This window comes from Polyodon spathula, chromosome 17 (assembly GCF_017654505.1).
Source record: "Polyodon spathula isolate WHYD16114869_AA chromosome 17, ASM1765450v1, whole genome shotgun sequence".
Taxonomy (NCBI): Eukaryota; Metazoa; Chordata; class Actinopteri; order Acipenseriformes; family Polyodontidae; genus Polyodon; species Polyodon spathula.
Genome location: NC_054550.1, coordinates 29858931 through 29872424, shown reverse-complemented (window position 1 = coordinate 29872424; position 13494 = coordinate 29858931). Strand labels below are relative to the sequence as shown.

Genomic DNA, 13494 nt, shown 5'->3' with positions numbered 1-13494 from the left:
CTTCTAACTGTAAATTATACCAAAGCTTTAATTTGCTAAAGAGAGATTAGTACCGTCAATAATTTGAAAACATTTTTGTCTTCCCTACCCCCTCTGTTTGTTAAGGTATTTTTAATAGGTTACATTATTCATTTTCAGCTGTTTTATATTTGATTTCGGAGCACTCTAGTTTATACCTGTTAGAATGAATCTTGTTCGTTTTAAAACCTTATATTGTGGCCCATAAATACATACACTAGGGTGAAGTAATATTCATAACCATGGTAACACTAAAAAAATCTGACAAACTGAGTCTGTATAAAAGAGTTCTAATCCAAACTATTATCACAATATTATTTTATTAAGTTTATATTAATGTTACTCCTTATTCTACCCTTGAGTTTATATAGATATGGATATTACATGCATAGCTACCACTGCAAATCTAAATCTGAAGAGATATACGATTGTAGGTGTTGAGACAATTCCATTTAAATGACTGGTGTCACAGCTCCAAATTAGCAATAATCTTAGTCCAATGTTACCATAGAAGAATACAAAGAGTGTTTACTCTGCGCTACTTAATATCAGCTAGCATGCTGGCACCAAAGCTGCTAATCTCTGCTCCAACACTAAGCTAACCACTAATATCAGTCTGAGATCCTGTCTGCACTTCTGCTACTCTTTTCCAAAAACAATGAAATATTTATATATTATAAATAATATTTTTTCTCTTTCCAGTGGTTTAGGTATGAACTTAAAATATCATGGGGCAGATCTAAGCTAACACGCTCACCTTTTCCAATTCACCAGCCTCACCCCCACCCCCTTAAAATGGTTGTTTTTCTAAAAAAGAAAAAAGGGCTTGGTTATATTGGCCTGGAGTGCAAGGTACATCAGTAATGAAGAAACCGCCTTCGCATAGCTCTATTGAGAAATCACACTCTGCTGGTTTAAGACACTGAGATCCATAAAGATGTTTTAATTACGTATGGAATGACACATAAACTGTGTATTCCAATCATTTTTATTGACACCGTATTACATTCTTTAGAGAATCACAGAGTTTTATGTTTCTTTTTTGTGACAAATGCATCAAATGTAATGGAGCCCCCTGGCAAACACAGTACTAATTAAGAATAAGGATGCCACTCTTTCAAATAAGGAATGTCAGCATAATTTCCAGTTTAAACATGTCTCTCTTAAATAATGTGCTAACTTATATCCAAATTAAAAAAAAAAAATTCTTCAAGTAAGTGACAACTACAGAACAAAATATAAATATTGCAACTTCTTAAAACAGACACAGTATCAGACACAACCCACAGTAAAATATACTGGTAATTACTAAAATAATATTCTTCTAATAATTGTTCTGTAAATTACATTACCCAAAAGTTAATGTAATGCAAACATATATTCATATTGTTTGATTACATAAATAGAAACTACAGTACAGCACATGTCCATTGCTTTATGAATTGGTCATTATTTTTGCATCTTTACTCTGTAAAAGGATTCTGTTATGCTTTTAACCACTCACAGTGCCTAAGCCAATAACAATAAAATATGGTGTTATCTTTTCAATAGTAAAACAACTGCACAAAAACATGCAAACTGTCCTTAAAAACTGGCAAAAAAGACCTAACAGTTATCCCATCACAGGCAAATGATGTACCGTTCATTAATGGTTTTATATCTGAATCCCTGTCCTAAATGGTATTTTTTGTGTATTTTATTATAGTCCTTGTTCTCCTGCTGTCCTATATCAATGCCATTGTTGTATTCAGTTCATCAAGCAAATTATGCCTTAGGTCCAGTAACATCGTAGCTACAATCATGAGATGATTTGAATGTTCTTTTTATTGATTGCGTTACAAATAACGTTGATTAACCCTGGCTTCCTCAACAACGACTGTAACATTTTCTGTTTATCCAAGCCCTAGAAAATATATACCTGCAGTGAAATAAACCTGTAGTGAAATGAATTCATAATAGTTTTTACAAAATCTCTTGCTTGGTACACAGAATATTAGACTACTGTCATAAATACTACGGGAACAGGTAGCGAAAAAAACACGAACTATTTTAATGACAACCTTTCCTACTGTACATGTGTGGGATCTGGGTAATGTTAGAAGACTGGCTGACAAATGTCACAGTATATGCAAGAACTCCTAATATTTTTTGTTAATAAACAAATTACTTTTGTGACCAAAACACATACAACTGCTTGTCGAACTGTTAAATGTTTTTGTACAGTGCTTGGGTACGAAGTGGCCCATATTGGGAGTGCTGGCTGCAGTGGCTGGTTCAGAGAGCCCTGGGAATGATGGTGAAAGGAAGGATGGGGCTGCTTGCCTCCAGCTCCAGAGCTGCAAGGAAACACTCTGTCGCTGCGTCGTCATGGCCTTGAGTCTGCAGCACCTCTCCCAGGCTGTTCCACACATCATGAGACGTGGGATTCACCTGCACGGCATCACGCAGGATCTTCTCAGACAAACTGTACCGACCCAGTCGGTGAAGAATCAGGCCCTTCAACAGGAAAAAAAAATAAAATACAATTCTAATAGGTTTTATTTTTAACACCCCCATAGCAGAACTTCCAAGTAGCTGCCAAGGCCAAATTGCAACAGTAAGGAACTTACTTGCAACGTATTCTTTCCTTTTGTCAAGATATATTGTACATCCACCCAATAAAAACAGGAATCGAAAATAATGTGTTATAGGCCTACCCTATAATTTTGATTACCCTTGAAGTTGTTGTAGTTTACAAATTGCTTAGATGGCAAGGGTTAATTTACCCTTTAAAAGACTGCAATGTTAAGTCAGAAATGCTCATCAAAACAACTTGCTTGAACACAAAAGAAATAAAAAGCGCCCGTGCTTCTGGTGTACACCCTTTTATCAGTTTATAGTTATTTGAGAACTGAGCAAGGCCTGTTGTCAATTAAGGCTTTTTTGCTCTTTGCTGTTTGCCTGACACCGCCCCCACAGCTAAAATGTGCTGTTTGGATAAAGCCTGCCGCCTAGCAACTGCTTCCATAACAGCGCACTGTGTTTCCTTTGAATAAGATTTTCCACATCTTGATAAGATTCACAAATGTAAAATGCCCAAAGGGTCATTATATAATATATAATTTAACTAATTATCTGTTTGTTTATTTTTTACATTCTTATTTTAGGAATTCTAAATAAAAGTAGTTTTTTTTTTTTTTTTTTTTTAAACTTTTGTAAACAGATTGTATCATTTTGAGCAACTCTTGGCTTTCAGGTTTGTTTTAGTAAGAAATCTGAACACTCTTCATAAGCCCTTATTTAATAGAAGAAACAGAGAGAAAAGCACACCAAGTAAATAATCTACACCTCTTGTCACACCAGGATCTGCAACAAATGTGTTCTGATCAACAAGGAGAAAGGGTAATTATGTAGGTGCAGGTATTGTGCAGTAAGAAAAGCAGACAGTATTAAAAGCTATAAAAAAAAACCAAAAAAAAAAACCCAGACAGCCACAGAATTATTGGTACAGCAGTGTAACCAGCTTGTCTAATGAACAATGTCCACAGGTCTATTTGCAGCTGTCAAAACTTGGCAAGCTAACTAAACACTATATATGATACAGCTGCATGGAGGGACCCTATACATACAAAAAACTGTTGTTTCAGCCTACACTAATTTAAAATCAGAAAACTCAGAAAGGTAGTGTTGGTGATCAAAACAAATATTTCGTCTGGAAGACACATGCTTGCATCTAATACAGTAATACTAGAACAAGCATGGACAGAATTAAAAAACTGCAGCATGTGATGCATTTAAAATTACAGCACGTCTGCCGTATCCAAATTTATATATTTTAGGCCTTTAAGGCCTAATATATACAAACCTGTGCTGTAACAGCTGTCAATGGACAGGTTTGGCTTTTAATTCAACAGGTCTGTAGATTCCAGGTGAATTACAAAATTGTAAAGAACTGTAAATGTATAAAAGACTGACTGTAGGAGCAGTGCAAGCAACATACACAAGGGCTTGTTCAATATATGAAATAATGAAGACAGGTTAGAAGTAATTTCAACTGAAGCAAATACAGTATTCCTTTATTCCTTAAATTTGAGTACAGTATAGTGATGCGTGTATTAAAAAATTGCCAACAAAAGATGTAAACGCCAGGGTACACAAACAGCAACATGACTGACTGGCAGTGGAAAGGTTAAGTAGTAGTTGTCCTGCGGAGCGGACAGTCTCCTCCTCAATGTAAACAAAGCAAACTTTTGCTCAGTGCCAGCCTGAGTAGGGATGTCACTTAAGCCTCAAAATAGCAAGCGAATAATTGGGCACACAAAATATTTACCATTCGAATAAATATCGATGATTGTACCGCCCACATATTTTCGCTCCATTCCTCTCCCCTTGACATGATTATTTTAATAGCATTGCAGTTAAGTTAAAGCTTGTGCACAACATTTGAATGCGAGGGGTAATTACGCCTGGGCAGCGTCAGGAGAAAATAAAAAAAAAACACAACATTCACAACAAGCCTAAAGCAAGTTTAACATACTACAGGGTGTTACTAAAATATTTATTACAAAAAGATTACCGTACTTTGGAATGTAATCTATATAAACTAGACAAGTTTATGAAAACCGTCTTTTTAAAATTTTTTATTCAGAGACAGCTACAACATCACACATTGCATCTTGTTAATACTGTACCGCCTAACCTTCACTATCTATGAAACACACAATGCAGAAATCCCTGCCTAAAACATCATCATAATAATAATAATAATACTGCTAATTGATTTACTTACCACAACATGCATACCCGCTACACAGGTCATGCTGATCGTTACTCAAAAATTATCATCACTGATCGTTTATTTATTATTATTTTTTATTGTTATTAAATATTGTTAAATATACATTATATTACAGTTCATTTTGAAACTCCAAAGTTTCAAATGTGCACAATTTATTTACAGGCTGTTTGGCAGGAATACAAGCCTGTCAACCTGCTCTGGATTCAAGGTGGCGCGCTTTTTAATTTTTTTGTTTTTGTTTACATCCAATACACTGAGGAGTGTACTTACAAAGCATTTTCAAAACAGAGTCGCAGGTAGCATGGGACCAGCAAATCAGATGCTAGTTAACACGAGCAGGAGAAGAAGAGCACGCCCACTGCTTCTCTGGCAGAAATACTGTAAATGCCAAGGCAGTGCGTTCGGTGCAGTTTCGTTGATAAACTTCAATAATAATATTTACTATGCACATTTCAAAAATGTAATTATTTAATCGAATGTCCAGAATTTTATCGATGTATATAATGAGGAATCGAATCGATCGAAAAATCGATTTTTGATTTAATCGTGGCAGATCTAATGTGTAGCTATCGCTGTGGTGTAGTAGCCTGGAACTGGCGCTGCTGTGCTCTTAAACAGGTATAGGCTCCACGGGCACCTCCCACCAGCCAATCAGGACCTCCCAATTAGCTCAGCTGTGGGCAAGACTTCCTGTTTACCACAGCAGCAGCACAGTTGAACCAGCAATAGGGTCCTCCCTGTCACAAAGCTTCATTAGCTTCCTGAGGAATTCAGAGACACTTTTACAGTTTCAGTGTTTCGTTATTAGGCTCAGTTCTAATGAGAACCCCTGTATTCTTCTACTTGCCAAGCAATACCACAGTTCACAAAAAAGGAGAAAAACATGTGAGAGTATTCACAACTGGAAATGAAAAGCAGTGCATAACTGTAATGCTCGGAGTAAATGCATCTATTAGATTTTTTCCTCAAGTTGAGGGTGGGAAATTTGGGCTGAGTCAACTTTTTTTTTTTAAACTTGCATTTCACACCAGCTTTTGGTAATGAATACATTATATATAGCTAGAACTTTTCTTTTAATGACATGAGATGATACATGCCCGACTTTAAGGTTTTAATGCTGTTTTCTAACTGGGTGTGAGACACTAAAAGCTAAACCTTTCCCTGGGGCCCCAAGGATGAGTCAGTTTCTCCAAAGCTCTTGCCTCACTGTCTTCCCTAATCAGACCACACTCATTGCCAGCCACACTTCTTGCCCAAATATAAGACTTCTTATCCAGTTGCAACAATGAGTTTAATTAGCAGACTTTCAAAATCAGAAAGACCAGCAAAACCTTTGCAAAACCACAAATGGAAAACAAAATAGTAAAATATATTATTTTGTACTTGATTAATGTAAATTAAGTCATGTCAGTAAATTAAAGATATTGCCACAGGTAACTGACAATCACAGTCAAGTCTGAAACCATGCAGGTACAGTATGATGAGTATAAATGTTGCATCATCGATGGAACTCACTAACCAATCAGTAGGACTAAAGATCAACACGTGTGACATCTATTCCTGATGTCATGTCAATGGCCTGTTTTTATCTGCCTAACCTAAGCAATAGATGTTATCAAGCTATTAAAACTTGAAGAGGGAAACCAGGGTGTCTCCAGCTGGACTTGTACAGGTTCTGACCTGCAGTGGTTTCTAAAGAGATACAAGACAAGCTATCCCCAGATATCTCCATAAGCCTGTGGCAAGGCAAAGGCCAGCGAGGCACTCCCTGTGGGTCCCCAGCCAAGATCGTCAATTTGCTCAAGCGGGACTCAACCTAGCCGAGATCTTCTTGTGTGTGCAGCAGTGTAATGGTACTCAGCAATACAAAGTACTACTGCTTTACAGCATCCTTTGGTCTGCAAACAAGCACACATACAAACAATTACAGATGTTGTATTTTGTTCATTTTGGTAGAGGTGCACAGTTCCTATTACTGATAGAAATATTTACATTAAAAGAAACAAATATGACTGTCTAAATTGGATTTATGCTAAAATGCAATTTCTCACCCTCCTCTACCTAATCATTATATCCTAAGTGAAACGGTTGCTTCTATTATTGTGTTGTGTTTGAGTGGTTTGGAACACCTACAAATACAGATTTATCCTTACAGCAGACTGCTGGGACTCCATTACTCTAAAATATTTATATATTCCATATTTTTCTGTTTACTATTCTTTTGATTCATGTAATCCCATGTAATTTACACTTCTATCTGTTCACCTAAGTGGGACAGGAGCACTGACGAACACATGTGTCTTGTCTATTTGCTGCTTCCTATTATTCCAGACACCCGAAAGGCTAATTTGCACTACTTTCCCCAATTCAGCAAAGAGACACAACTTCTGGTTCCTTAGAAGAATTTACAGGTGAATTAGTTTCATTTTGCAAAACAGCTAAATAGATATATGGACATCTCATATATAGTATGTAGATAAAATAAAACAACTGATCATCTAAGCATTACTTGATCAATTTGTGATAGAAAAAGTATTCTGTTAAAATAATACTCTGGGTTCGGTCTAATTTTTAGACCAGCCCCTAACACCACACATGGCATTAGCAAAAAAACATGATCCATGAATTTTGCAATTCCAGTGTTTAAGACCTATAAGCAAACTACCTGAAATAATTTTTATAGCAAATCGTTTCATGAACTTTCAACTAGTATGCACCTTTTGGGCCATTAGGTGTGTTTGTTTACACATACCATTGGTCAGCACTGATCTCAGTTTGAAATGAACATAAAACAGCTTCCTACCTGAAGACCAGGCTTAAATCTGAAGGGAATCTGAAGAATAGTCAAATACTCTATTATAAAGGGCATAATTATCATGATCTGGAAGCTATCAAGCTCAAACCATGACAGCAAAACTAAGATTAATATTAATGGTGTATAGGCCTAGGTATAAGTATGTTCTTTATTTAAAATCAAGCAGCTTGTGCAACATATTCTATTTCCAGTCTAGAGCTACAATAAGACCTGGCAGCTCATGTCAATGAGATTATGTTAGTGTTGAACCCACACACGATATTTTTTGTCCTGGGTAAATTCAACAGTATCAGCAGCCTTAATTTAACATGTACTTTGACCCTAGTATTCAGGCAAGTATTCAGAGAATAACCTTTATGTATTTGTTAATCAGCAGATTAGTGACAAAGCAAACAATCAATAAATTAAATGTACATGAAATGTGATGCTATAACGAGTTCATACTATAGTAATACTATATCAGGGCTGCAATTGTATCTCACCTCCCATAGAAGGTAAACATTTGTATTGTACTTTCTCTTTGATTAAACAATGGAAACATGTTCTGTAAATTGTTAATCTATAACTAAAAACACTATACATTGTGCAAGAAACTATTTGTACAACAAAGTAGAATTACTGTACTAGTTTCCTTTGGTATTACTACATTGTAAATTGTTTCCCCGAGATGTTAACATGTTCAATTTCATTTTCATGTTCATAGGATGGTTGTCAAAGTGAGTTTTGAAAACCTTTTTTTAGAAACAAAAATATGCAACAAATATATCTTGATGCCAGAGAGGAGACATCTATACCTCAGCCTTACTCGATCCTTTGTCTCAACCAGTCTCCAGGGATGCAAGAGAAATACCTGCCTAGATTATTCATGGGCACCCACATAGACTAATCCTGTCAAACTGAACTGACAGGTAGATGCAGATCCACTCATCTGCTTGCGATACCCTGTACCCCTTCTACTACACCCGTTTACTACATAATCCAGGTTAATAAAGAGGTTTATCACATCCTAAACTCACATTACGTACAAAAAAGAATTGCTGCAAAGTCAATATTCTTTCTTAATACACAGCATTCTACCATATTAAGAAGTTTTTTTTGTATCTATCTTCTTTATATTGTCATTATAAAGCACCCATTAGCTTTGATTTCGAAGAGAACACAAATGTTTTTTTTTTTTTGAAGATTGAGAATTTTGATCATACCAATCTCTGCATTGTCTTGACATGGGTTGGGCTGATGGATAGCGCCTCTTCATACCAGCGTTTAGCTTCGTCTGTGTTGCCCCGAAGTTCTGCAACTTGACCCCTCATGAATAGAACATTATGTGACGTTGGGAAGAGGTTTGCTGCTTCTTGGGTGCAGGCAGTGGCTTCAGCAGGCTTCCCAATACCAGTGTAGACTTCAGCTGAAAAATATATATATTTTTTAAATTTTGTTTTTGCTTAGATTAAGCTGTCACACATACAGTGCCTACAGAAAGTCTACACCACCTCAAACTTTTTTCCCCATTTGTTGTGTCAGTGGGTTTAAGGCAACAAAAGGTGAACACTTTGAAAGAGAGTGTAGACTTTCTATAGGCACTGCACATCTTAATTCAAGATGTATATATTTGTCAATGGATGAAGGAAGTCAAGTGGTAATTAATATTTAACACTGTTATATTGCTATAGGTTTGTTGTATATGACACAGTCAGCTGTTTATGGTGCAACTGGTCTAATCTTAGACTACATATCATTATCTAGTTGGAATTGTTACATACTTACCACCACTCAAGATTTTCTTAAGAAAATGGAAGCAGTAATAATAAAATATGCTTCGCCCTATGCCCTGTGATATTAAATAAGGTAACTACTGCTGTACATACTGAAGAAAGAAAGTATGCGGAAACAGCATAGTTTATTGCGGCATTGTTTTTATTTTGTCATTGATGCAATAAAAAGTGGAGCAATCTGTATTCATTGTTTTCCTTTGCCACACTAAAAAACAGTCATTTTACTATTACTCTATTACAGAGATAAAGACCTGATTGCTTTTTCAGTTGACAACTATCATTTAAAAGCCATATAGAAATGGCTCCATATAACATTAGTTATGTTCAAAGGAAATTATTTCAGCAAGATGTTGGTGTACTAGTGTATATTAGTCTATTCCATTATAGTCTCTTCCATGCCGCAACAAAAGCTGTCATTAGATAAAATATCCCACACAAAGCAGTCACCTCACTACGATTTATTATAATTTATAAAGCACAATAGCTGGCTTGTAATGGGCATTACAAAGCCGTAATATAATCCTTGGTTTTGAGTAACTCGAGTGAGTGTATGTTTTGTGGGCTTAGACATCATATCCAAACCTCTCGATTGCATTAGCGCCTTTTGATGAACCACAAGCAAGCTTGCATACTGTATAAACACCTAAGGGAACCTTTTCCTGCCCGGTTCAGTGCTTTCGCCTATGTACAGCACATACCTGCATGAAGCCAGATCTGTGCTAGAGTCATCCAGGGATGGAGAGGCCCCTGCTTAGGAGCACTGCTTTGCAGAGAGGAAGCAACCTCAGACAGGGCCTGTTCCACTCGGGAGGCTGCGATTGAAGTGGCTTGGACTGAACCTGAGAGGGCAAATAGACAGAAATAAGCACCAGCTCATATAAATAAATACAAAAACAACAGAAAGACTAGAAGGGTGAATTCATTTAAAAAAATAAATACTGAACTGCTTTTTGACTAACCAGTTCTATACCAGGACATGATTCAAGTTGAAACAACATCCATGTTTACTGACATTTCTTACAATCTTTCTTTTTCGTTTGGTTTGGCTGACAAGTATATTGCTCCACCGAATATTATAAAATAATTGTAAAATACTACTGCAAAAAGAAACAATGCTGAAAATCTTGCATTAGGGAGAGCTTTGCTATGAATGTATGCGACACACAGAAGCAGTATTAAGTACATACCAGTACTGAGGATTTTTGCATTATATTTTATTATGCCAGGATTATTTAGGATTTCAAGTCTTTCTTTTTAAAGCACCACTTGCAAATAAATTAATAGATCCATTCTAAGATAAGGAACGTTCTCCATAGGTACTATGATAATTATTTTGTCGGCACTGGCTTAGCTCAGTACACACAAACTTGTCCTGGTAAGAATTAGTTACTATTCTACCTAAACCTTTATTTAACATGTTCCTGTTTAATATTTTTGGGTTGTATTTTCAATTCTATACACTAACTACACTTTGAATCATTAAAAAAGGAGGTCAGAATTAGAAATGATTAAATTCTAAATTTTGGAATAAACAACCTGCTACAGACCAAAGAAAAGGCAATATTAAACTTCCACCGATTAGTTTTTCTATCCTCAAGTTGGCCGCTCCCGACAATCTTTGATGTTTAATTTATCTTGCCACAAAGATACACTGTATTCAACTTAATCAGAAACAATTCTGTTTTTCTCAATAAAAAAAAAGAGATAAAAAAGTCTTTGGGCCTGTTTTCTCTGATACTGGTTAATTCTCTACAGGGCAAGGACAAAACGAGCAGCGGCAAGCCTATGGCAAGTCTCTGCTGGAAGGACCACACTCTTCAAGGTGAGGGAGCAGTTTAGTGTCAATGCCCATCCAATCCTAAACCCCTCTTCTGAATGCTGGAATTGAAGGGCTATGAAGGCTGTATTAATTCTGCAGCACTACCATCCCTTCCTTACACACTTCATTTTAATGCACTTTTTCTTTACTGGACGTTCATTTCTGGGCCCTCCTCCAGTTCTGGAAGCGGGCATTAAGCACTAGCACTTTTGTAAACACAAAAGAATTCATGCTGGTGGTATCAGTGCCAACAGTCAATTCTTGGTGTCCTGTTTAAAGGAAAGTGTGAGCTAGGTATTATGTTACAGTTGAATTTTGATTTACTGCCTTTTGTTAACCCATCTGATAAGGTGTCTTAATGAGTAACACTCATCATACTTTCTTGCATCTGTTTTCTTTTACAGGTGAGGACAGTTTGTTTGAGTATCACTCAGAGTCCAGGAATCAGTTTACCCACTTTTTTTTTTTTTAAAGATGAATCCAGTCAGTCACAGTCACAGATTAGCACTGGGTTGTGCAACTGTATCAGGCTATTAGAAACTTAAACGAGAGTGCAGTAAAAGTGCACTACTAACGTCATTAAGATATGATTAGCTTGGACATACTGACAATAAACAGAGTCACTGTTTTTCTGATAAATGTAAAGAACATCCAGCACAGGATTAGTCTTTAACTGGTATGACAGAATAAATACAATTAATACTATACAAATAAGCTAAATTAATTGTGAAGAATAATTAAAATGTGTCCTTTTTAGACATTTAAGCTCTACTGTAAATATTCTACTTGCATGATTAAAAACTTGGATGTAAGACAAAATAGTTCCGCAGCTAGTTTTCTCACTTTAATGAATAGGCCCAGATTAGCGCATAACTTGGACTACCTAATGTTACCTTAAGCCAAGAGTTAATCAGGGTCTGTGAAACCAGACATGCAAAATGTATCATGAAACTAAAGGGAAGAAACAAATAGAAGCATATATACAAAAGAAGCATAAGAAGAAAAAGAAGCATATATTTTCCTAAAATTATTCTACTTCTTTTAAGAAAAGTTTTACTTTTTTTAAACTTTTGACTCTTGTGCTGCTACATTTCTACTCTACTACAATAACTTGTAACATGAAAAGAATAAGGAGTCAAAAACAAATCTGTGCAAGAATGACATTGCCTTTCAAAATATGAATCAAATAAATAGTTTAGAAGTCGTGCCAAAATGCACAAAAAAAAATAATGTTAAAAAAAAAAAAAAAACCCAGATGAGCCATAAAACTAATGGTATGTTATCCTAAATTATCCATGCTATTTAAACATAGATTTCATAACACATTTTCTATAAAATATATGTGATGCATGCAGATCAAAAACATAAAATGCAGCTCAAACTGAACAAGCAAAAAATGCAGAACACATTCATCAGGGAAAGGCCACCAAAACTGGTACATGCAGGGAACTACTCTTATTACAGCAGCGTGAAAAACACACAGTGGCGGACTCTAAAGAAACAGCACTTATTCGTCAAAGCCAGATTCCTACATATAAAAGACCATCATGTTTAGTATTTTAAAACAAAGATTTTTACCTTTGTGTCTGCTTGAATTGAAAGTTTTCTTTTTTCTATGGAACCAAGCCAAATGCATATTTCCTTAGTACCTGAATTAATTTACATTTAACTGTACTTTATTTACTTTTTAATTACTTCAACTTACCATATACACATATATTTGTAAAAATAGTAAACTAAATAATGAACACCTAGTATTATTACTGTAGATACTTGATCCTAATTGATAGCATTATACTTAGGCCTAGAGAAATGATACTGCCTCTTTAATAATTAAACTCAATAGCTGGTCGAGTGCGTTCAGATCTCATAATACAATGGGCCTCTGGGCAATAAACATAGGTAACACACTAAAGTCAACTATATCTGCAGATGGACATTAGTGTTTACATTCAGTGGTGGAATGACCATGTCATTTCTGAGTCCAGCTGACGGCAGTGTAAGTAAAACAGTCAGCCTATAAAAGCACTACTTACAAACTGAAAAAAGGGAGTAAAAACCATGAAAGTAAGCATCTGGAGGGTTGCCTTAAATAACAAATTAAACCATAAAATTAAAAAAATAAAAAACCACATAAAATATCACACCTCCCCCAGCATGTACCACCTGGTGAGTTTACAATCATATCACGGGGAGCTTCTGTTAAATGAAATGACTTTCCACTATGGAAAAAAACAAAAACAAAAAAACAAAAAAAAACACAACGCTTTGCTCAGTGAAAGTCAGATACAGA

General features: G+C 35.7%; 1 protein-coding gene across 3 annotated transcripts in view; it reads right to left on the bottom strand.

Annotated features, from left to right (window-relative positions):
• Positions 1-490: 490 nt before the first annotated feature.
• The window catches only part of LOC121330025 (tetratricopeptide repeat protein 7B-like), a 34013-nt gene continuing 21009 nt past the window's right edge, over positions 491-13494 (bottom strand). Inside the window, exons 19-22 of one of the 3 annotated variants that reach the window (XM_041276242.1) lie at positions 13238-13288; positions 10081-10221; positions 8813-9015; positions 491-2514 (exon numbers count right to left, since the gene is read on the bottom strand). In XM_041276242.1, the coding sequence (XP_041132176.1) occupies positions 2293-2514; positions 8813-9015; positions 10081-10221; positions 13238-13288 (617 nt within the window). In that variant the 3' untranslated portion in view covers positions 491-2292. Of the gene's footprint in view, positions 2515-5281; positions 6694-8812; positions 9016-10080; positions 10222-13237; positions 13289-13494 lie in introns of those variants that run through there. The other 2 variants (XM_041276240.1, XM_041276241.1) reach the window with 2 other exon arrangements.